Genomic DNA, 25,081 nt, shown 5'->3' on the forward strand with positions numbered 1-25,081 from the left:
ATGATTTTTATAAAAGGAATGTTCAGACTACTTGCCTGTGTCTCTGTATAACTGTCCACTAGCCTTTGAAGACTACAGATAATGCCCAGATAGGCATCATGAAAATGCTAAGGCTTCGATTGGTATTTCTGTCCGCACCATGATAGTTGCCTCTGCTAATGGATGCTGCTTTTGGCTCTTTGATGGCTAAGAAGGTACTTGGCGAGGATTACACCGTGAATTAGGTGCAGGGGCAATGTCTCCCTCTACTCGATGCTCCATACAGAGAAGCATAGTTTCAGGACAGCACAGACTCCAAAGCCAGAGGGCTCAGATCTGGATTCTGACTTGCGCTAGGTGCCAGACTTCAAACAAGCTAAGCAATCTGTACGTTTCTTAGTTTTCTCCTCTGAAAACATGGGAGGAGAAAATGGCACCTATGCCTAAGGGAGCGTGAAAATTAAGTTGAGTAAACGTATATGAATCCCACTCATAAAGTGAGAGCTCTTTGTTATTATTATTACCATTCTTTGGAATCCTTTGTTTAGCATGTCTTAATTCGTGACCAGTCTGGCGGAGTGCCCTGTACACATCCCCGGGAACAGTTGTTTCTTTCTTTCTGCATAAAGTTTTACCCTGCATCAGAGTGTCTCAGCCTCCACACAGTTGGTATTTAGGGCTAGATCATTCTTTGTTGTCCTAACTGCCCTGTGCACGTGAGATGTTTAGCAGCATCCTTGGCCGCCTCTGCCCCAAATAGGTGCCAATAACATCATCTCCCCAGTAGTGATAAGCTAAGGTGTCTCCAGACATGGCCAAATGTCCCGGGGGCAGGAGGGACAAAGTATTCCTAGTTAAGAACCACTGGTCTAAACAAACTGAAAGACTGACATTTTTTAGTGATTTATTTCTAAATGTGATTTAGAAGACAGCTGTGCACCCCCTGGCTGATTTGCAGCTTTTGTCAGAAGAGGATAGACAGGGGATGCACTTCTGAACTTCCTCTAAGTAAGTAGCATTTAAAAAGGGATCTATCTGCTAATTTCCTAAGATAGGGAAGGAGTTTGGGGAATTTACGATCTCCTGTTAATATGCAAGTTGAATGTTACCTGTAAGCCAAACTGTTCTGAAATTGTTAAATTAAATCTCTTTATTTGGTAAGAGCTCATACAGGGCCTGAGAGTAAGCGATGCTCCAGCTGGTGTGCAAGCCCCACTAATAATACCAGGATTTCTAGAACAGCTAGGAAAGAGTTGGAAATCCCGAGGGCTTACGGTGCCAACATTGGGATTGTTAAGGATAAGAAAACTTGCCAACGTTGGGGCGCCTGGGTGGCTCAGTCGGTTGAGCATCTGGCTTCAGTTCAGGTCATGATCTCGCAGCTCGTGGGTTCGAGCCTCGCCTCGGGCTCTGTGCTGACAGCTGGGAGCCTGGAGCCTGCTTCGGATTCTGTGTCTCCCTCTCTCTCTGCCCCAACCCACTCGCATTCTGTCTTTGTCTCTCTCAAAAATAAATAAACATTTAAGAAAAGAAAAGAAAAGAAAAGAAAACTTACCAACATTGTATGTAGAACCAAAGAGAGGATGGTACATAAAATACATGTGGTAGAAGGAAAAACTGAGAGTAAGTCGTTTTCCTAGTCGAGAACTTTGGTAAGCACCAGCCATGCAAACATTAACATCATTTTTTGCTCAATACAATGAAAACAAAGCTGATTTTTTTTTTCTTATCATTATGCTTTTGGACACATCTCCCTCTGTCGCATTTCCAATTTCTCCTCTGGAGTATTCCAGCCAAGAATTTGGCTTCACCAGAAAGCAAGGATCCTGGTCACAAAGAGGGGACCAGGTTGTCCCCCCCCCCCAGCATGCCCTTAGGTCTGACCTCAGGCCCAGAGCAGCAGAGAGCCGGTCTATGAAATAGGACAGTCATTCTGCATCTTCCCACGGGCATCCACAAAAGCACTGCTCAGTTTCACCAATCTTTCCTGAAGTAAGGGAGAAACAGCAAGTGAATCTGACCTGCCAGATCAGAGCCCACAGTAACACTAGGAGGCATTGGCCAGAGAGGAAAGGTACCCACCTGGCTTGAAACTCAGGTAGCCTTGCTTTTCAAGCCCAGCCCTGCCACTTAACCTCTCTGGGCCTCCGTTTGCTCCATGTGATGTTATGTGACGCTTCGAGATGGCACATTGAAAGTACCCGCAGTGCCCAGCAGTGCCCAGCACCTAGAGACACTGTGGTGGTTGGTAGCAAGATGCTAAAACAAAAATAGCAGTAATCATATTTACTGACCTTTGTGAGTTATAATTTACATATTATAAAACTCACTTGTTTTACATGTATACTGCAGGATTTTTTTTCTATTTTCAGTCACTTTATTTATTTATTATTATTATTTTTTAAATATAATTTGTTGTCAAGGTAGCTAACATACAATGTATACACTGTGCTCTTGGTTTCGGGGGGAGATTCCCATGATTCATCGTGTACATGCAACACCCAGTGCTCATCCCAACAAGTGCCCTCCTCAATGCCCATCTCCCATTTTCCCCTCTCCCCTGCCCCCTCATCAAGCCTCAGTTTGTTCTCTATATTTAAGAATCTCTTACAGTTTGCCTCCCTCTCTGTTTGAAACTATTTTTTCCCCTTCCCTTCCTCTTAACTTCTGTTAAGTTTCTCAAGTTCCACATATGAGTGTAAACATATGATATCTGTCTTTCTCTGACTGACTTATTTCACTTAGCATAATACCTTCCGGTTCCATCCATGTTGTTGCAAATGGCAGGATTTCATTCTTTCCCATTGCCAAGTAGTATTCCATTGTATATATAAACCACATCTTCTTTATCCACTCATTAGTCGATGGACATTTGGGCTCTTTCCATAATTTAGGTATTATTGATAGCACTGCTATAAACATTGGGGTGCATGTGCCCCTATGATCAGCACTCACGTATCCCTTGGATGAATTCCTAACAGTGCTATTTCTGGGTCATAGGGTAGATGTATTTTTAATTTTATGAGGAACCTCCACATTGTTTTCCAGAGTGGCCGCACCAGTCTGCATTCCCACCAAGAGTGTACTGCAGTATTTTTTTATATATCATTACATTTACAGAATTTTTTAACCATCACTACAATCCAGTTGTAGAAAATCTCCTTGCCCACACCAACTCCAAAAGATCCTTTGTGCCCATTTTTGGTGAATGTTCTTCCCACCCCCAGCCCCAGGCAACCACTGATCTGCTTCCTGTTGATGTAGATTGGCCTTTTCTGAACATCCCATATAGCTGGAGTCATATAGTAGGAAGCCTTCTCCCTCTGGCTCTTTTCACTTAGCGTAATGTTTTTACCTTAAGTACTGTCAGTCCCTTTCCAGAAATATTAGTTTATATTTGGCTAATTCTTTACATTTTCCAGGTTCCCCTCTCGTCTTACCACAATAACTGTGAGGTAGGTACGGTCGTGGTTGTGTCCCCATTTCACAGTGGGGGAGACTGAAACGCAGTGACTTGTAAGAGGTCACCCAGCCCATCTGGTGGCAAAGAAATAACTAGAACCCTGTCCTGGTGTGAGACCATGGGTTTCCCACCGACACTTATGGTACCACCACAGGGGAAGGCGGCATGCTCCTCCCTCTCTGATAGCAGAAGTTATTTATGAGCGAGGGCGGGGGAAGGAACATGTTGGCAGACTGTTTGAAGATGTGAAGGGAAGGGAAGCTCAGTAGAGAAGCCAGGCAGTAAAAATATGACAACAATGTACCCCAGGCCAGATGAGCCTTTGGCATCGAAAGAGAGGGAAAACCCCAGGGAGGAAATTCTGACTCAGACCTTCTTTCTATTTCCTTACTTTTCGGACGAGCGTTTTCCCCCCTCCGTCCCTGAAACCCTCCATCAAGATCTATGAGTAGTCAAGGGTATTTTAATAGCATCAGTCAGGTATTGAGAATTTGAAGGACAACATCCATTTGGTTGGTTCACCAACCAGTGAAACACACTTGGACTCACACTTCATATTCAGATGGCATCTCAGTTTATGGTCATATGAAATGGTAAAAATTCTGAACATAGTCTCTTTTGCAAAAGTTCTTAAAAGTCACATCAAGATTGGGTTAACATGTAAGTGAGAGTCCTGTGGAGGGCCGTTCCGGGCATTCGTGGAAACTAGTTCTGTGTAAGGACTGTGTGTAGAAAAGGAGTGGATGGGCTCTAAACGAAAGCCTGAAGGCCTCTCTCTCTCTCTAAAGTACATGAGAATGAGCTTTATGATCTCTATTTTTCATGCCTGTGGAGGCCTTTTTCTTTTTTGTGTTTGGCGTAGGTGGTCCTGTGAGGTGAAGCGGCATGGCGGGCCTATGTCCTCATGTTGCAAATTCCGAGGGGGCAGAGGCCTATCTCTGCGTCTTCACCTCTTCCACAACCCCTGACACAGTGCTCTTCACGTACCAGGTTCTCAGTAATTCTCAGTAGGCGATTACTGCCTCAGCACTCACCGATACGTGCTTTATCTCGCAAACTAAAATAATACATACTGAAGGCAGGTCCAACCTATATTTCCAGAGCATCCCCTGTAGGTCCAGTAGGAACTGTGGGCTTAGGAATGTAGTCGTTTCTTAACAAAATGCGTATTCGGTTCACTTTAAGTCAATAAAGCGCTTTTGTCTCACTGGGCCGTGACGCCCAGGCAGGTGAGCATCAGCCTGAGAGAAGGCAGCCGGGAGACGCAGAGGGGAGCTGGCTTGGTGTCTGGCTCTCTCCCTCCTGGCCTGCTCGGTCCTGGTGGTGAAGCTCTGCCTGTCTCCGTTCCTCCCTCGTGACCGTCTGCCCCCTGCCTTAGATAGCGGGAGGGCAATGCGGTGCAGCAGACGAGGCCCGCTGGGTCCCTTCTGTGACTCTGGAAGATGCGATTAGGCAGTAGCTTGTTACTTGTCTCAATCTGTCTGTGCAACAGGCAAAAAGGCCTGAGAAGTCAGAGATGAATGAACAGCCTGTGAATGTGAGGTGTATATGGTGTATGTTGGTGTGATTGCGAATGAACAGTGCATGTGGGCTCGTAGTGGGAGTGGTGGGTCTGTCACTTTGTCCCTAGGCACTGCTGGTGTGCACATCTGTGCAGTGTGTGTGTATATAGATGCAGGTATGAGCTCTTGGCTCCTTCCTATAGGAACACTGGGGGGCTTTCACTGAGCCCACAGAATCAGGGGTTCTGTGCTTGTGCCATGGAAGAGAAGGCCATTTAGAAATATTAAGATGGAGTCCCTACTTCTCATTCTGGCTCTGAGCTTATAAATTGCCATCATTTAGATATTTCATCACCTTTGCCTATAGGCTTTCCCCAATAGCTTCTGTGTAACCCCCTATACATGCTTGACTGAAAAAAAACAAAAATGTGCCTACATCTCTGAGCCTGCTGGAAAGGCCAGCCTCACTGTGACCGTCAGCCCCAGGTTCAGGACTCGGAGACTAACCCGTGTGTATGTTTGTGCAGGTCGTAACAGTGGGGCCTGGGACGCCAAGTCACCTTCTCCTGCTGCGCCGTCCCCAATGCCCCGGGCCGGGTGAGTACCTGCTGTGGAGAATCAGCCCTGTGAGATGTGAGTGGACGCTCTCCACCACTGCTGTGGGCAGGGCCTCCTGGAATCCACAGAGCGGTCCTGCCTGAGAACCCGGGGGGACGCGGGGGCTTTTTCTGCTATTTCCCTCCAGAGGAGCACAGCGGCCCAGGCTCAGATACAGGTGCACCTCACGTTACAGTAGGTGTGTTCCTAAAGGGTGTGGAAAACAAGCCCCACTGCCCTGTTCTCCTCCTCTGCTCCCCTGGCATGCAAGTCAGACTACGGGTCTCCTGCTGAAATAAAGAACCAGCAGTCTTTCCTCCCCTAAACTCTTAGTTAAGTCTTGAGTTCATTGACCTGTGTTCCGAAAGACAGAAGCTCCAGCGCCTGAATAATTTTGAGACCCATGAGCAGGTTTCATCTTTGCTTTCTACTCCTCCACTTCTCTTTCGAGTAGTTAATGATATGTAAACAAACACGTGTACACCCAACAGCACACACTGGATTGTTCCATCAAAGGCCACACTGCCGAGGTTCCTTTCAAAGGTGAGATAAGAGAGTAATACTTTCTTATTGAATGTAAAAGAGCTTTGTAAACTGTTAGGTGCTGTAACGTATTAATATCACAAACAGTGACCCCCATAATTTTATATTGATTCAATAGGTTATTTTAAAAGCCCGCTTAACTATGTACAAAGCTGGCCTGCATGATTATAATCTTGATTCCGCCTCTGTGGAAAGCAAAGAAATTCTTAGGTTCAAAGGTTTATTGACCAAAATTTCTCCCTTGCCTGAGTTTTATCACTTTGGGCAAATTACTTAATCTCTCTGAGCCTCAGTTTCCTAATCTCCAAAATGCAACAATAATATCCATTTTAAAAGGTCACCGTGAGGTTTAAGGAACATGAAAAGCCTAACCCAGAGACAGGCTCTTGGGAATTGTTAGTGTTCTTCCTCCCATCTTCCAGCTCTGAGCCAAAAACAAAGAGAGAGAGAGACCGAGAAGGAGAGAGAGAGAGAGAGAGAGAGGAGGTGACAGTCTTTAAACACAGAAAAGAAGTATACACTCTTACAATATTCGATTATAATCTCTACCGGAACCAAGCTGAGACAAGCCCCTACAGGACCACAAATCACAGTGGTTTTCACACTTGTGTTGGTCTTCGATTTCTCTGTTCGGGATGAAATCCTAGGTAAGTGTCTAGTAGAGAATAGTCACCTGAGGCAGGACAGCAGTGGGCAAGGAGGGGTGCTGGCTGCGGTTCCACCTGCTGGGCCATCCTCCTATCTCCACTCGTGTCCATACGCTGTAGCCCGAGCTTACCCTTGGAGGATGGGAGGTCTCTGTGTCCATACTTTCAAAATACCGAGTCTAGTCCTCATTTTACGGACAAGGAAACTTATGCTGCAACCAGCCTCACAGGCGAGAGAAAGAGGCCTGAGGTCACAGAGCAATCAGCAGCGGAACTGGAACAAGAACTCAGCTATCCTGACTCCCTGGCAACTGGCGCTCCCGTTTATCCCCAGTTAACTCTTAGCCATCTGTCAGTGGACTCTATCTGAAGCTGGGAGGATCAGGACTAAATCCCCATTCCATCCCCCTCTGCCCTTGAAGGATAGTCTCCCAACACACTCATATCATGTTTATTATTCTAGTTTAAACTGGAGAGTGAAATGATAAGCAGTCAGCTCCACTTTATCTTTGTTATGTTTTAACAAAGCCCAATCTCTTTTTATCCTCCAGGAAAAAACCAGCTACCCCACTGAAGACAGTAAGTTAATTTTGCATTTAAATGTGTTTCATATTTCCTGCCATGCTTATTCTTATTCCCTTATTTAAAGTTGACAGTGCTTCCAGCTAAGGTGAACACAGCAATTTTAGCAACTGAAGTTGCCGCCCAGATGCTCCAAGAGAAATTTAGCTTCCTCAGTTAGCCAGGGAAGAGGCTGCATGGGAGGAGCTCATCCTCACTTAGCCCCAGGGGCGGGAGGGGTGGGGGGGGTGGGGGGCTTCACCGAGTGTGAGCAGCAGATCCAAGGTGGCAGCCGGGCTCCCTTCCTCCCCTGACATCTGCCTTCCCCATGGGGAGCGCCTGTGTCTGCTTTCCATCTGCCAGCCTGGGGGCTAATGGTGTATCAGGCACACACACACAGGCCCGACTACACTTGGATTCTGGCCAGAATGTGGGGAACCTGGGCCAGCCCACTGTCTGAGGAAGCCCCCCTTGACCTAGTGCCTACTCTGTAACCTGACATCTGCAGTCACGTAGCAAACACTGAGGTGGGGCCCTAAGACCAGAGCCAGAGGCCACATTCCCTCTGTGCAAGAGCTACTGGCCAGCAGCTACTGGGGGTCACGGCATCCGTGAGCCTTGTTGACAGGGCACGCAAGTCCCCGCACCAGGGCGACACTGCCCCTTCCGTGATACACTTCTAGTCCATTGCTGCTTATTGCAGATGTTGGGCTGGGAACTGGGTGCTTTTTATTGTTGTTCTTGTGATTGAAACAATAGCTATGCATCAAAGAAATGCCCTCCCCAAGTACTTATTTTAATAATGTTGCTTTGACATTTATTTCCACATCCCACCGTAGTGAATATCCTTGCCTATTTTTTTTTAATAGACTCCACTTACGCCTCAACAGAACGCTTCAACTGTTTGTGAAGGTAAACCTGTATTATTCTGAAGGATGAGTATGCCCTCTTAAAGCTATTTTAATTAAGGATCTGTACATAAGTGTATTTCTAATTTGCTTTGACTACTTATAAAGCAATTGTGAATATGAAACTCGGGTTTCTAAATAAAGTGGCCTTGGCTTTGCAACGAGCAGGAAGGACCTGAGATTTTGAGCCCGTGTCTTTGGGGCAAGGCTGTAGTCTACACGCCCCAAACCTGCCTGTTTGGAGACATATGACTTGCCAGACACGGATCTATGGCTTTACATAGATATGAAGACTTATTTAGAGGCATTCATGTATTTTAGAAACAATAGCTTAGTTACAGTAATGAAACTTATAAAAATCTGTTTATCTGAGCAAGTTCTTTTGCTAAGTGTTGAAAGTAATGTTTTCTGAATTCAAATGTCTATTTTAGTACCTCACATCTTCAAATGTTTTTCTTCGCTTTATCGTATCCTTAAAACCTCACAAATACTTTTAATTGGAATTTTCCATTTAAAAAACTATCTGTATTTGAAAAATATTGGGGGAAATAAAAAAAAAAAAGAAAGAAGTAAGAACTATCCATGATCTCAACACTTAGAACACTATATAGAGTTAAAGCCCTAAACCGTCTAATTCTACAACTGAAGCTACCCAGCGTTAAAGCTGAGTATTCTCACCATTTCCTGAGTTAACATGGGCACATCCACATAAAATGCTCTGGTTTCTTTGACGATGGATGTTGGACATTTTCTGAATGTGTCCTACACCTCGCCTGTCTGCTTCAACTGCTCCATTGTTTGTTTGTTTTTTTTTACATCTGTTTCCCACATCTTTCTTCCTCCAGGCTATTTTTGAGCTATCACTCCCTTTTTGCTATCTGGCTTTCATCTCCTTTTCCTTTGATGCTTTTGCCTCACTGTCCTTCCATACCTTACAGTTTTCTGTGCCTGTTGAGCAGGGAGCTCAAATTATAGTGGAGCCCTAGGGTGAGCCTCTGCAGGAAGTAAGCTCAACCCTGTGCAAATTCCATTGACTTCAGGAGCCTTTGAAAACCAGCCCAGAAGGAGCTCTTGGCATGTGCCACGCAGCTCCGGTGTCCTCATTCCCAAAGGGCTCCTAGTACAAGAGCTTGGCATGCTGTCTCTTTTGTGACTTGTCTCAGGGACAGAGGCAATAATCTTCCAAGCCCAGTGCAGGTGAACAGCCTCTTCTCACCTAGAAAGGAAACCTCCAGGACTGCAGAGACAAAGCAGGGTGGTCATCAGGCTGTGGGAACCAAGTGTGTTCATTGTTTCTCCTTCCGAAATTATCAAGTTGTAAAGTCAGGCACAAAACATCTCACATGGCAGCTCAAAGTAGGGTGCCATCGACTTAAAACATTCCTCAGGGCCTCAAGGCTTCTGAATTTTGCCGCATTACATGAACCTCTCAAGTCTATTTTATCATTTATTTGAATCTTTGAGTTCATACTACTTTTACTCTTTTGGGGTCCTGTAACAGAAGACCCATAGTTCACCTTTCTTCCATGTGGAACACACACCCATAGACATACCAAGATTCTAACACACCCTAGACCAAATTTGAAGGAGAACAAAGCATTAAAATAATCTATCATCACATTTATCCATGGTCCAGCAGTAAAGTTCAACATAAATTCAGCATAAATTTCTTACATTTCAGGTTTACCCATTTCCCTGTGTACCAGTTATAACCCCACCCTTTCTTCTCCCACTCAGGAAAACACAATGAAATGCAAATGTGATTAACATTATTATCGGGATGACCTTGAATTTGCTCAGTTAATTTTGCAAAAAGAGTAGATTATTTGCAAACTCTCATATTTTACCTCTTATCAGTTAGAAATTACTTATAACACCTCTTATGACTAATGAAGATAAACTAAGTGTGTTGCAACACCTGTGTGAGGGATACAGGTGTGGGTCAAACTTGTTCGTCTCTGGCTCCCACCTGTACTCACACATTTAAAGGTCCAGCCCCCGTGGCTCAGTCCCCATGTATATTGCCACAGAGCTGTGAGGTGTGCCTGCAACACTGCTGGGTAGGATGCCCGGTCCTAATAGTGCAAACACATCACCAGACTGACAGGTGCACAAACAGATGGCATCCTGGTGAAAGACGTGTTCATAGGAAAACATCAGACCAAATCCGTTTCTTCTCTGTTGATGTTGCTGGGTTGGGAACAGACATTTCACTCTAGTCTGATATGAAAACTTTCTCAATGCAGAAAAACCCATACCTGCTGAACGCCACCGAGCATCTAGTCACAGACAAGAAAATATGCAGTCATCAGTGTTTCCTCCTGCCCAGAAGTAAGAATCCCTTCCTTTAAAAATAAGTTTCCCTAATACCTGTATCGTTACATTGCATAGCGACACGGGCTTAGTGCTTGGTAAAGATCTGACATTCATTGTTCTGCAATTAAAATTTTTAAAGGTGTTAAGTAGGAAAGAACTTTAAAAGAACTTTTTAGACTCACAAAGACCTAATATTTGGGTTTATTGGTCTTCACTAAAATCTAACACTTTAGTCAAGGCCTTTCTTTTTCAAAAACTAAAGGGGATAGTTTTACTTACCTTGAAGGTTTTGGTGCTTTATCTGTCCTTTGATATGTTTTATTGGCCATTTGGGTTGACTCCTTTGTGATGCCCCTGCTCAGAGCATCTTCAGTGCAAGCAAAATGTCAGACTTGTTCGTCTTGTGCTTTGCCCTTTAATTAATCTGAAATTCTTCCTTGCAGACAAATCCATCACAAACCTGTACCTCTGCCAAGTAAGTACGGTGAAACATGAAAAACAATATCACGTTGTAGGTAAGGCTGGATCTTCATGTCTGAGCAACACTTCCAGCTGGAGGATCTTAGTGCCCTCTCTGACTTGTTTCCTTTTCTGTTAGATGGAGCCACAATATTTATTTCAGGACACCTGAGTGGCTTGGCTGGTTAAGCGTCCAACTACTGATTTCGGCTCAGGTCGTGGTCTCTTAGTTTGTGATCAAGCCCCTCATCAGGCTCTGTGCTGACGGTGTGGAGCCGGCTTGAGATTCTCTGTCTCTCCCTCTCTCTCTCTGCCTCGCCCCTACTCACACTTGCATGTGCACTCTCTCTCTCTCAAAACAAACAAACGAAGATTTTAAAAAAGAATATTTGTTTCATGGAGTAATTTTCAAAAGTAAATAAACCTGAGATCATTTTTCTTTTTTTAGTATTGATTCAATATTTTACCAGTCATACTGGGCATCTTTTGTATTTAATTTTTTAATAAAAATAGTACAACTGTCTTCAAAATAAGATTAAGTACCTGATATAGTGCTTTGTATATACAAGGTCTTCAATAAATGATAGTTATTGAAATTAAATCTAAAAGACACTTTGATGCTCATAAAATATATCCATAAAAGCTACCCTAAAAATATTTGGCAAATAGCTGGATAATTTTCCCAAGGCAAATAGAACATCACCCTAAAAACATATGAAGTCGGACTTGTAGAACAGAACTGCCCAAACTTTGATTTCCCTTCTACTCAAATGTAGGAAAAAATGAAAAAACAAAACAAAATCCCAGTGTGCATGGGTAATTTGGAAGATATTCCAAAATAAGCAAGATTTGGTAAACATAAATAAAATAATTGTTATAAACAAAAAAATTATGTGCATTTATGTTAATCAGTTTTCAGGTTTCAATTAGATTTTTTATTTATCTTAAATAAATGAAATTCAAACATATATATAAAAGACATATGTATTCTTAAATTCTGAACACAAAGTGCAAATGGTTTGGCTATAGAAATGTTCTTTTTCACTGTGTAAAGCTTTATTATACTTTTTATTGTTTTTCAACCTAAGTCATTCTTTCAACTGACAAATCCTTACAAACCATCTGTCACATGCCAGACACTGTTCTAGACACAGGGTAGACAGCACTGAACAAAACAAATGAATCCCTGCCCCTATGGAGCTTCTATTCTACCAGGGGAGATAGACAAAAACCAGAAACAACTGGATAAATCATATGCCATCGGGTAAACGTTAAAGTGCTATAAAGAAAAAGAAAGCAAGTTGGCAGGGGTAGGGTCACAGAGTAACGGAGGCAGTGGAGTCTGCTGTTTCGGATGGGGCGGTCAGGGCCTCAGCTGGAAAATGGGGTCTAATAGCTCCTCCCACAATGGGCCCATGTGAGGACAAAATGAACTAAGATGTGGAAAGTAGAACAGGACTGGCACTTATTCAAGGGTCAGAAAATATCAGGCTTGAACTCCCCTAACTGCCCAAGCTGCAATAACCACCAACCACCTTATACAGTGTGGCCTGGGAGAACCTGACCTCCCACCCTCTGTGGCTGCGCCCACCCAGGAGTACTGTCCCGACCCATGAGAACGCACCCTTCCTTCACGCCCAGCCTTGCTGGGCCCGCCAAGCCATCACTGCCCGATCCTGTTACAACGGGTGGCTGTCGATTTTGAACATCCAGGAGAAAACATCTAAGCCTGTTTCTCCTGCATGCTTCCCTTCCTAATAAAGGACAATTCTGGTTGCTCTGGTCAAAAACTTAGAGCTCCCCAGGACTGCTGGCTTGCTTGCTTGCTTGCTTGCCTGCTTTTTTAAAAACATTTTTTAAATGTTTATTTTTGAGAGAGACAGAGACAGACAGTGTGAGTGGCAGGGGGAGCAGAGAAAGAGAGAGACACAGAATCCGAAGCAGGCTCCAGGGTCTGAGCTGTCAGCACAGAGCCTGATTTGGGGCTCAAACTCACGAACTGTGAGATCATGACCTGAGGCGAAATCAGATGCTTAGCCCTCTGAGCCACCCGAGCGTCCCTCGCCTGCTTTCTTCACACACCTTCCAGCTATTCTTTCAAAATATAATTCATATCCAACCATCCACTGCCACCATCTGTTCTAGGCCATCATCATCTCCTGCCTGGGCTTGCAAGAACACCAAACTGGCCTCTTCTCTCTGCCCTTGCTTTCTTGGATCTATTTCCAGCCCTGCAGCCAGAGTGACCTTGTTGAAAGACAGGCAGATTACATTACTACTCTGTTCAAAACCCCCCCAAAAGCTTCCCATACCGTGTCTGTTAAGGCTCAAGTCATGCTAAGGGGTCCACCAAGTCCTACACCGCTGGTCCCTTCATTACCTGGTGTCTGACTTCATCCCTTATTTTTCTCTCCTTTTCCCTCCACCCTCCAGGCACAATGACCCCCTCTCCATCCCTCAAACATGCTAGGCCCCTTGCCCTATTCCCCTTACCTGGAACACTCTTTCCTGAGATATCTGCATGCCTCCTCCCTCTCTCACTGCAGATCTTACCTAAATGTCACCTCAGTGAGGCCTTCCCGACTAGCCTATTTCAACATATTGCTTTTCCAAGGCTAACCCCAAACCCCTTCCCTGCTTATTTTTCTCCTTGCGCTTACAACTCTGTAATATTGCATATATATTTCTTATGTCTTTATTGCCTGTCTCAATCACTCCATTAAAACTTAAGCTCCATGAAGGAAGGGCATTTTGCTGTTTTGTTTGACCACTATATATCTATCCCCAATGCCTTGATCCATGGCAGGCACACGATGATGAATGAATGAATGAATGAACGAATGCAGTATTTTCTGTATTTCATGGGTCTCCACATTTAGATTATAAACTCCTTGAGGAAGTTTATGCCTTAAGGCAGCAATTTTCACATGTCTTGGTCTCAGGACCATTTAAACACTCTTAAAATCATTGCGGACCCAAAGACCTTTGGTTCACATGTTTCTTTCTATTGATACTTAATGTATTAATTAAAACAGACATTTAAAACGTATTTATTAATCCATTTTTAATTAAAACTTTTATTTTTTCCTTTAAAAATGTTAAACCCATTACATGTTAACATAAAATATTTTCATGAAAAACCACTATATTTTCCAAACAAAAACAATTGAGTGGAAAGAGTGGCATTGTTTTGCATTTTTGAAGTCTCTTTAATGCCTAGACTAACAGGGACAGCTGGATTCTCATATCTGCCTCTACATTCAATCTGTTGCGATGTTTTTCTGGCTGAAGTATATGAAGAACTTTGGGCTTCACAAAGATACGGATTTGGAAAACACCTCACAACCTCTCTGAAAGAATCCTGGGGATTCCTGAGGTCCTCAGACCATGCTTTGAGAACCACTGCAATTAAGGATTTTTTTTGGCGTGCGAATGATTTGTCAGTGTGTGTGCCCCCTGCAGCGCCCAGCACAGTGTTGAGAGTATGGACATAATAACTTCTCAAGATAAGATGAAGACCCCATTGATTTTTCAAATCCCTTCCAGGATTTCCAGAAGGGGGAAGCCCAGCTGTGGATGGACAATTTTCATCTAACCCTCATTTGTCAGAACAGGTATGAATGAACTCTTATTGCTACCATTAAAATGCAGGAAAGGGCATGTTTTCTTGTAAGGGGTTTGGGGTAAAGCTTGAGGACAGACTGTATTTTAAAAGTCAGTTTGTGAGTTATCACTTGCTGATGGATACAGACTACACTTTTCTTTTTCAGGGATTAAGTCCCTGCTCGATGTATTCCACTTTGTATTCTAGATGCCCTAAATAACAATTGTGTTTCTTCAAAACTAGCAAAGAAGTATGTTGTTTTTATTGTTCTTCCTCTCACATAGATTCTATTTAAACTGTGTAATTTTCTCAGAATAGATCTGTGGAGGCATATGATATTAAAACACACAACGCAGCACAGTTTTTAAAAAGACAGAAAAAGAACTCTGTATGCCCTTGGGCAAGTCTCCCTAAGCTTTCTCAGATGTAAAATAGGGATGATATTATGTGTCCTTCTTGCCTTCAAAACAGTTAAAAGAATCAAATAAGATAATATTTGGTAAAAACATTTTGGAAATTAAGAAGCACTCCACAAAGCAACAACAATAAGATCACAATAGAAAGGGAGATTATAACTTGTTTAGGAGGAAGGAATAAATGGCTCAGGAATCAGGCAGGATTGATTGATTGATTGATAAGAATGCTCAAGCACTAAGGCCAAACGAGAAAAAAGTCAATTATGTAATCCTGTGATTGATCAAAAGAAGCAGAAAACTCATTTTCAAATTACTGGTCCAAACACAGATTTGTCTTGGTAATGCAAAGTGGGACTTTGTTTTCAGTGCCAGAAGGTACTGTGCTACTGACATTCTTTTCCATTTCACAGGAAGCTGACATCCACTGCAAGCCGTGGTATGCCGGTGCCTGCGATCGAAAGTCTGCTGAAGAGGCTTTATACAGATCAAACAAGGTCTGACCATTTAAAAGACTTTTTTAATGTTTATTCACTTTTGAGAGAGAGAGAGAGAGAGAGGAGAGAGAAACAGAGCCCGAGCAGGGGAGGGGCAGAGAGAGAGGGAGACACAGAATCCAAAGCAGGTTCCAGGCTCCAAGCTGTCAGCACAGAGCTGGACGTGGGGCTCGAACTCACAAACCATGAGATCATGACCTGAGCCGAAGTCAGATGCTTAGCCCACTGAGCCACCCAGGTGCCCCAGGTGTGACCATTTTTAAATCCCATATTCTGTTCCCAGTCTACTGTAGGCACAGCTGTCATCCCAATAATTCACTGACCAAATAATTGCAGCGATTATACATGCAGGGATCTTTTTTACTTATTCAAGAGCCATTGCCATCCCCTCCTGTCTTTCAAGCATCTCCCTCTTTGTTCCTACATCTTATTTCTCTTTGTCCTTCCTTTGCAAGGATCCATAGGCCCCACTGCTCTCCAAACAGTGGGAGAGAAGGCTGCAGGGGCAGATCTCTGTAAGGCTTGCTCCTACATGAGATCCATTCAGGAGTGAGAAGTAACAGTCTATTTTGGATCAATGCATGGGTTAAAAGATCAAGGTCAAGGTGGCAGAAAGTACCTGGAAGTAAATTTTTAGAGAGTCCAAGGCAAATCATGTAGGAAACACTAGGAGCAGTTAGTTTAGAAAATCCAAAATTAAAGTGCCACCTTTCCTTTTCTTGCTCTTTCCTTCTTCCATTTCTTTTTTTTTTTTTTTCACTTGCACCTACTTTGTCAGAATATATGACATTTACATACTGGTTTTTGCTACCTTTGCTCTAGTCCTACCTCTACAATTAAATATATTAAATGCTTTCCATTCATCCCTTTGCTGGCTGACTTTCCAGTTACCTTTTTTTGTTTGACAAATCTCACCTTGTAGTAGATTCTCAGGAAGGACTATGTTTACATTATTCCCTGAGTTCTTGCACATTCAAAGCTGTTTTTTTTATAACCTGATAACCTGGAGGATACCTTGACAGCTTATAAAAACCCTTGTCTTGAGTTTTGAAAGTGTTGCTCCATTGTATTGTCTTGTTTTTTTTTAAGTTTATTTATTTTCTTTTTTGAGACAGAGAGAGAGAGCACACACATACACACACAGAGGGGAGGAGCAGAAAGAAGGAGAGACAGAATCTTAAGTAGGCTCCATGCATCAGCACAGAGCCCAATGTGGGGCTCGAACTCGTGATCTGTGAGATCATGAACTGAGCTGAGACCAAGAGTCAGACGCTTAACCAACCGAGCCACCCTGATGCCCCACCTTGTTTTATAGGATGTTTTTGAGAAGTCCGATGCTAATGTTATTTTCTTACCCTTATGTGTAATTTCATATTTTAGTCTGAAGGCTCTGCAGACCTTTTGTTTTTAAAATCTAATAGTTTTCTAGAATGTGTCTCTGAGTTGATTTTCAGGTCAATTTTTTCAGATAGATGGAACCCCTTTCTATGTACAGATTTAAGTTTTCTCTTATTTCCAATAAATTTATTTCCAATAAATTTATTTTTCCAATAAAATTCCAGTCTTAAACAGTAGTTCTCTTCTATTGTTTTGTTTTTCTCTTCAAGGACTCAAATTACATGCATTTTGGGTCTTTTTTGTCTTTCTTCCATTTTAACCACTCTGACCCTATTGTATTTCTTCTTCTTCTTCTTCTTCTTCTTCTTCTTCTTCTTCTTCTTCTTCTTTTTCTTCTTTTAAATCTCCTTTTTTGTTGTTGTTTTCTGTCTTGGTTGCTTCCATGCCTTCCTTTACTCATTTATCGTATCTTCATTTAAAGGTATTGTCCCTTGGGCGTCTTGTAATTTCTTCATTTCTGACCCAGATTTGCCTTTCTCTTCAGTTTCCTTCCTGAGTTTGATGAACTCTTGTTGCATTTCTTCCTTCTGCTTTTTGTCCATTTTTTGTTCAAAATTTTTGAATTTCTGATATAGAATATTTTTTAAGTTTTTAAGTTATGTATTCATTTTAAGTAATCTCTACACCCAACATGTGGCTCAAACTCACGACCCCAAGATTAAGAGTTTCATGCTCTACTGCCAGACAGACACGCCTAGAATATTTTATAAAATATTTAATTAATTTGGTATGTTGTGTTACAGTTTTTTCTGCTTCAGTATAAGTTTTGGGGAAGAGAATTCTCATCACATCAAATGTTTTGATTCCCAATTTCTGCTTTCTTCTCATAGTACTTTTAAATGGAATTTGTTTCATATTTCTTTTAGTCATAGGTAACTTGTAGACATGGTTCCTAGTTCAAGAGTGCCCTTTTTATTTAATCTTAATCTAAAGATTAAACATTTCTAAATCTATAAATATAACATCTTATTTCATGCATCAAAAAGCTGGCATTGACCTCACTCCGGATTTTCTGTAAGTATATATTTTACTGAAGTATTTTCTTGGAAAATAATAAACTATAATTAATGATGAAAATCACATAGCTCAATAATTACATTTTGAATATAATGTAGGTATGAACTGATTAATAACCTGTGAAAACATAAGTATACTCACCGTAATCATGTTTTTCTTTTAATAAACAGGATGGATCATTTCTTATTCGGAAAAGCTCCGGCCATGATTCCAAACAGCCATATACACTAGTTGTATTCTTTAATAAGCGAGTATATAATATCCCTGTGCGATTTATCGAAGCAACAAAGCAGTATGCTTTGGGCAGGAAGAAAAATGGTGAAGAGGTCAGTAACATCTCTTTTAATCCAACTCTATAACTATGTATTGAGCACAATGATGTCATAGTGTGTTAGGTGCTAGAAATGAAGAGAAAGGATGCAAGGGCACTCGGTGTGAGGCTTGCATACCTGTCATAAAAAGAGTACAAGGTAAAATACTGTGTTCAGGCAGCATAATCTACAGCAGACAGGAGGATAGACTTGCATGATGTAAAGGCTGCACTTAGTCCCTTTATCCTGTTACTTAGTGGACTCAGTCTGATTCAGTATTTTGGTTCAGAGGAATATAGAAATCAAAGTTGAAATGTCAAGTAGAATTAATGTTGTAAGAATGAAGGTCAGTGTCCAGAGCTCCTAAGTCAAGAACTAGGATCTCAACTCAAATACCAAAGCAGATAACCAAGGGGGCACCTGGGTGGCTCAGTCACTTGAGCATCCAACTTTGACTCAGGTCATGATCTCACGGTTCGTGAGTTCGAGCCCCATGTCGGGCTCTGTACTGACCGCTTGGAGCCTGGAGCCTGCTTCGGATTCTGTGTCTCCCTCTCTCTCTGCCCCTCCTCCACTCATGCTCTGTCTCTCTCTCAAAAATAAATAAACATTAAGAAAAATTTGAAAGTAGATGACCAAGGAAGGATCAGAAGAGATGCAGAAACTTGTGTTGATACATTAGATTCCCATGGACCCGGATGAGCTTTTGGGCCTGCAGCAAGAGAAAAGCATTACAGTAGGTCTTGAGTACTAACCAGATTTAAAGTCCAACCCCTCTTTAATCTAGACTAAACTCAATGTTTACCATACCTCTGCTTAGCCAGTTTGTTTTTATAAGTGAGCCCTGAAATATGGGCTGGAATAATCCATAAATGGTCAGAAAGGGAGTGAAACTTGTACTGGCCTGGAGTAATGGGTTGAATTTGAGTAGCTAAAATGAAAGTTAAAGATGAGAAGGAGAAAAATGGAAAGAACAATCTAAGCAGAGGAAATAGCATTTAAAAATTCAAGTTAAGAAATATTTATTTTCGGGGCGCCTGGGTGGCGCAGTCAGTTAAGCGTCCGACTTCAGCCAGGTCACGATCTCGCGGTCCGGGAGTTCGAGCCCCGCGTCAGGCTCTGGGCTGATGGCTCAGAGCCTGGAGCCTGTTTCCGATTCTGTGTCTCCCTCTCTCTCTGCCCCTCCTCCGTTCATGCTCTGTCTCTCTCTGTCCCAAAAATAAATAAACGTTGAAAAAAAAATTAAAAAAAAAAAAAAGAAACACAGAGTGCTGGACTCTACCCCAGAGTTTTAAAAAAAAAAAAAAAAAAAAAAAAGAAATATTTATTTTCAATACTCCTTCAGAAAGAACTATACCCATTCCGAACCCAGCAGTTGTTAGAAAGCATCTGAATTGTTAGAAATTGTCATAATTGTCATCTTCTCCACTAGATGAGGCCACGGACTAAACCAGGTCTTGCTCATCTCTGTAGTTCCAGAATCACAGAAGAATAGCTGACTTTAGTGGATATTTGATATATACTTATTAAATGATGAATTTATTTGTTGATTGATTACAGGCAGGAGAGTAGCATTTGTAAAACAAACCGATAAGGTCTTCTGTCAATAAATATATTCTTTATTTTGCTTTTTTTTAATTATAAAAAATTCATATCTTAAAATTTACCATATTAGCCATTTTTAAGTGTGTAGTTTAGTAATGTTAAATATATTTGCAATGTTGTAAAACAGATCTCCAGAGCTTTTAATCTTGCATATTTGAAATTCTATGTTCATTGAAAACAACTCCCCTTTTCCACTTTCCCCCAGTCCTTGGCAATTATCATTCTACTTTCTATTTCTATGAATTTGACTGCTTTAGATACCTAATATAAGCAGGATCATACAATATTTGTCCTTTTGTGACTGGCTTATTCCATGTAGCATTATATCCTCAAGGTTTATCCATGCTGTGCAGTATGTGACAAGATTTCTTTCCATTTTGAGGCTGCATAGTATTCCATTATATTGTATACCACATTGTGTTTATCCGTTCATCTGTTGATGGACCTTTGGCTATTGTTGATGGCTCTCATAAATAGTTCTTCTATGAACATGGGCATGAAAATGTCTTTGAGACCCTGCTTTCAGTTCTTCTAAGTATATATCTAAGTTCTTCTAAGCTGTCCTGTTTAGAACTCCTGAAACTCTCTGGATTGCTGGATCATATGGTAGTTCTATTTTAAAATTTTTGAGGAGCCTCCATATTGTTTTTTGTAGTGATTACCTCATTTTACAATCCTACCAACAGTGCTCAAGGGCTCCAACTTTTCCACATGCCTCCCAAACACGTGAAATTTTCTGGGATTTTTAAATAGTAGTTATCTTAATGGGTGAGAGGTGATATCTTACTGGGGTTTTGATTTGAATTTCTCTGGTGATTAGTGATTTTGAGCATCTTTTCATTTATATATCATCTCTAAAGAAATGTCTATTCAAGTCCTTTGCCCATTTTTAAATTGGGTTATTTGATCTTTTGGTTTTGTGTTGTGGGAGTTCTTTATATATTCTAAGTTTTAAACCATTGTCAGATAGGTGATTTGCAAATATTTTCCCCCATTCTATGGACTGCTGTTTCACTCTTTTGATTGTGACCATTGATGAACAGAAGTTTTTAAACTTAATGTAGTCATATTTGTCTATTTTTGGTTTTGTTGCCTGCGTTTTTTGGTGCCATATTCAAGAAATCATTGCCAAATACAATCTCATGAAAATTTTCCCCTGTTTTCTTCTAGGAGTTTTATAGTTTGGGGTTTTATTTTGCCTTTAATAAGGTCTCAGATAATCAGAAAATGCAAAAAGTCCTGAAACTGAAGACACAAAACATAGATCAAGACCAAACTTGGGTTTTAAAATATAGATTGCATTATCATTTAAAACCAGTTAAATCTTTCTCCCTCTTTCTCTGATCCTCCCCTGTTCATGCTCTCTCTCTCTCTGTCTCAAAAATAAATAAATGTTAAAAAAAAATTAAAAAAAAAGGGGGGGGGGGCGCCTGGGTGGCTCAGTCGGTTAAGCGTCCGACTTCCGCTCAGGTCATGATCTCACGGTCTGTGGGTTCGAGCCCCGCGTTGGGCTCTGTGCTGACAGCTCAGAGCCTGGAGCCTGTTTCAGATTCTGTGTCTCCCTCTTTCTCTGACCCTCCCCTGTTCATGCTCTCTCTCTCTCTCTCTGTCTCAAAATAAATAAATGTTAAAAAAAAATTTTTTTTTAAATAAAACCAGTTAAATTTTAACAGAACTGTCTGCTTTTTCCTACTCAGAAAAAAACGTCATTCTCACTGAAACCTTTATCTGACAAATCTTTCAAAATAGATGCTCTTCAGTAGTAATCATTGGTAGCAGATGATGGTGATCCTAGTAGGGCAGAGTGACTTTGGATGGATGGTTTCATTCTAAAGCCTCCCCAGGCCATGGTCCAATACTTCTTTAAGAGGGTTAAGGGTAGGTGAGGGAGCTGTCCTGTTTAGAACTCCTGAAACTCTCTCATATATTTTGAACTCTCAGAGGGACTCTGGACTCTCTTGTCCTGCTAAGGAAACTCTGGTAAATAGTGATTCCTTTTGGCTTAAAGAGTCTTTATCACTATCACTCCCTACATATCCACCCTATTGATACCAAAAAAAGAAAGAAAAAAAAAAGAAAAGATTAAAGAAAAAAAGGGAAAAAAAGCATATTATTATAATGGTATCTGGAAGTGCTGACAGAGTCCATTAAAACTCTTAAGTTATCTACAATAAAAAGGTTATTTCTCCCATATACTGAACATCTTAATGGAAAATTAAAACTTTGGTTACATGATGTCAACCATGTGGATATTGTGAAAAGTCTGTTTGCCTATATTTGCGTAGAAAAAGAAACCAATTGATTAACTGTTCAACTACTTTATGCAGTTGTTTTGGCATTATATAGATACAGTATTGAGTAATTTTATAGCTTTGATATCTATTTGCTTTATTTTATGGACCATGGGATTTTGAGTTATCAGTTTGTTTTTCTGTCCATGTATGAATATCTCAAAAACAATGAATTACTATAGACAAAAAAAAAAAAAAAAAAGAGCACTGAAGGGAAATTGCAACTAAGTTATGCTCAATTCTACATCCAATATGTTTCAACTCTCAACTCTGCTCCCTACTTCACACATTTCAACTCACCTCAACTCCATATTTCAAACATTTCAAATGCCCAAACACTCCAACAAAGAAATACTCAAAAATATTCAGGGACTAGAATGACAGACTGAGATGTTTGTTTGCGTAGTTATAGCAACTCTCTCCTGTGTTTCCTGGGTTCAGAACACTTTTGCTTGGAATCCACTTAAAAGAGATTGTGCTATTCCATTTCCTGGTTCTTTCGTCCATCAATTTAACTTCCAACTGCATTCAGTTTAACAACATGCTATGCCAAGCAAACAGAATGAATATCATTGATTTCATTGGCGATTGACAAAGAGCTGAGTGATTGAAGAGAAAGCTAAGAAATAAAAACTGAAGATACTTGAAGGTCCCTGTCTCTTACCTCTCCTCCCTGACCTAATATTCAGATAGCCAATTATCTAAAAGACAACTGGTATTTCATTTGAAAAAGTTGACCAGTATTCTGAATACTTTATTCAATATATAGATATTTAGAAGGTATTCAAATAACTAAAAACTTTTAATTCTGGATGTTTGTCTTTATATGAAAAATTAAAATACAATAAAATCAATTGGTAATAATTGCTAAATTTATGGCAGTGTGACAAAACAATAACTACTTTTTTGAAAACGACTCTAAATGCATTTATTTATGATTGTGAGCTCATAGCACTTTTTTATAATCAATGCATTTCATTTCCTGTTCTGTGTTATATTTATTTTGTGTTCCTTTCCACTATTGATAATTTTCCAGAAGAACATTTTAAAATCCATAGACAATAGGGGTGCCTGGGTGGCGCAGTCGGTTAAGCGTCCGACTTCAGCTCAGGTCACGATCTCGCGGTCCGTGAGTTCGAGCCCCGCGTCAGGCTCTGGGCTGATGGCTCAGAGCCTGGAGCCTGTTTCCGATTCTGTGTCTCCCCCTCTCTCTGCTCCTCCCCCGTTCATGCTCTGTCTCTCTGTGTCCCAAAAATAAATAAACGTTAAAAAAATAAAATAAAAAATAAAAAAATAAAATCCATAGGCAATAGGAATTAACATTTGGGAAAATAAATATGTATGGCAAGAACTTGGCATGGATTACATTATTAATTACCTCTAAATTAATTATTAATTAGCTCTGGGAGCTAGAGCAGAAATGGAAATATGAGAATTTGTAAAGCTTCTTTATTCAAAAAGGAAAACAAAATAAAACAAGCATGGATTAATCTGGAAAATAGTTCTTCTGACACCAAATTCTAGGGTTAATTTATTACATCAGTCCTTATATCTAAGATTTATGCAACATAACAGATAGTCTATGTTTTGTAAAAATGTAGAGAAACTCAGTGTATGACAGTTTTACACTTGTTACCAAATAAAAAACTATTAAAATATTACATCATAACTCAATGAAGTAATTTCTCTAAGGGGTTCCACTAATTTAGGCTGCCAGTGTTTTTAATGTTACCGAATATAAGAAAGGCCAGAGTCTGCCACCTCAAGTGTTCCACCCTTTGTTAAATTAGACTTTTTTGGGTAGAATGTCTGCTGAGACCTAGTAACTTTGACTAACTTGAGAAAGTGCGAGAAGATGGGAGGAGCAGAGCTCTAAGTTAATGTGAATTCCAATGTTTAATTCATTTATGTTTTCTTGCTCTAGTACTTTGGAAGTGTTGCTGAAATTATCAAGAATCATCAACATAGGCCTCTGGTTCTTATCGACAATCAGAATAATACAAAAGATTGGACAAGATTGAAATATGCAGTTAAAGTTTCATAGATTTCTTGAAAAAGGTCAACATCATTGCTTCAGACATTTTCCTTATTTCTACTTTTGAGAAAAAGCCCCAAAACTTCATATTTTGGATTATGAACCATCCACTAATAAGATAGAAGATGGAGGCAGCTATTGAGGTGGTCACCCATATCTTTATAAGAAGCTCACGCGGACTTGTTCTACTGTCTGACCTGATGAACTGTGAATATTTGGTGAGGTTGCGTTATCATGCTACTAAAATTCTCTAAATAAATGTCTTTATTTAAAAGAAACAGGTGTAAAGTCTTTTTAGTCATGTAAGAAAATAACACTCTATTTTCAAAATAAGAAAATAATAGTCTTGGATTAAAACAGGGCTGCTGGAAATTTGGGCCACCACAATGGTCACTGGTACACTACTGTAATGCCTACTGCCAATATTTGACAATTATGTCTTGGTTGAACTTTTAATGTGTAGAAAATACGATATAGATAATGTACAATATTTATAAGTGCAAATTAAGGGGGATGTAATATTCCGTTTTGTGAGTGCTCCCAACCATGGGAGATGTATACAGATATGAACTTTCTAGAAGTTCTTGTCCATGATTAGGTTGTTAGCTTTGGTCTACCCTCTTTGATTATACCCTCTTTGATCTGCATGTCTATTAAATGGACCCCTAAGCTTGATTTGAGATTCCAAGTGGGGTGAAAGCAAAACTAGACTAAAAGCCTAGGGAAACATCACACAGAACAAGGGCAGAAAAGCAGACATTGATGAACACTAAGGAATAAAATAGATACCATTATGAACAGTCACATCCAAGGCCTTAGATCATCCCAGAAATGTAATATATTTTGTCATATCAAAGCTTTTTATTCTACTACATACTTTTTAGGCAGCACTTAAATGATAAGGCAGCTAATTAAGATAAATCTAATAAATTAAG

At 40.8% G+C, this 25,081-nt stretch overlaps 1 protein-coding gene across 2 annotated transcripts in view; it reads left to right on the forward strand.

Moving 5' to 3' along the window:
- The window catches only part of BLNK (B cell linker), a 75,484-nt gene extending 51,060 nt beyond the window's left edge, over window positions 1-24,424 (forward strand). For both annotated transcript variants that reach the window (XM_030334411.1, XM_030334412.1), the window contains 9 exons: window positions 5,472-5,541; window positions 7,283-7,310; window positions 8,162-8,204; window positions 10,447-10,531; window positions 10,960-10,991; window positions 14,522-14,589; window positions 15,406-15,489; window positions 18,075-18,230; window positions 24,036-24,424. In XM_030334411.1, the coding sequence (XP_030190271.1) occupies window positions 5,472-5,541; window positions 7,283-7,310; window positions 8,162-8,204; window positions 10,447-10,531; window positions 10,960-10,991; window positions 14,522-14,589; window positions 15,406-15,489; window positions 18,075-18,230; window positions 24,036-24,155 (686 nt within the window). In that variant the 3' untranslated portion in view covers window positions 24,156-24,424. The remainder of the gene's footprint in view (window positions 1-5,471; window positions 5,542-7,282; window positions 7,311-8,161; window positions 8,205-10,446; window positions 10,532-10,959; window positions 10,992-14,521; window positions 14,590-15,405; window positions 15,490-18,074; window positions 18,231-24,035) is intronic.
- Window positions 24,425-25,081: the final 657 nt, after the last annotated feature.

This window comes from Lynx canadensis, chromosome D2 (genome assembly GCF_007474595.2).
Source record: "Lynx canadensis isolate LIC74 chromosome D2, mLynCan4.pri.v2, whole genome shotgun sequence".
NCBI classification, from domain to species: Eukaryota; Metazoa; Chordata; class Mammalia; order Carnivora; family Felidae; genus Lynx; species Lynx canadensis.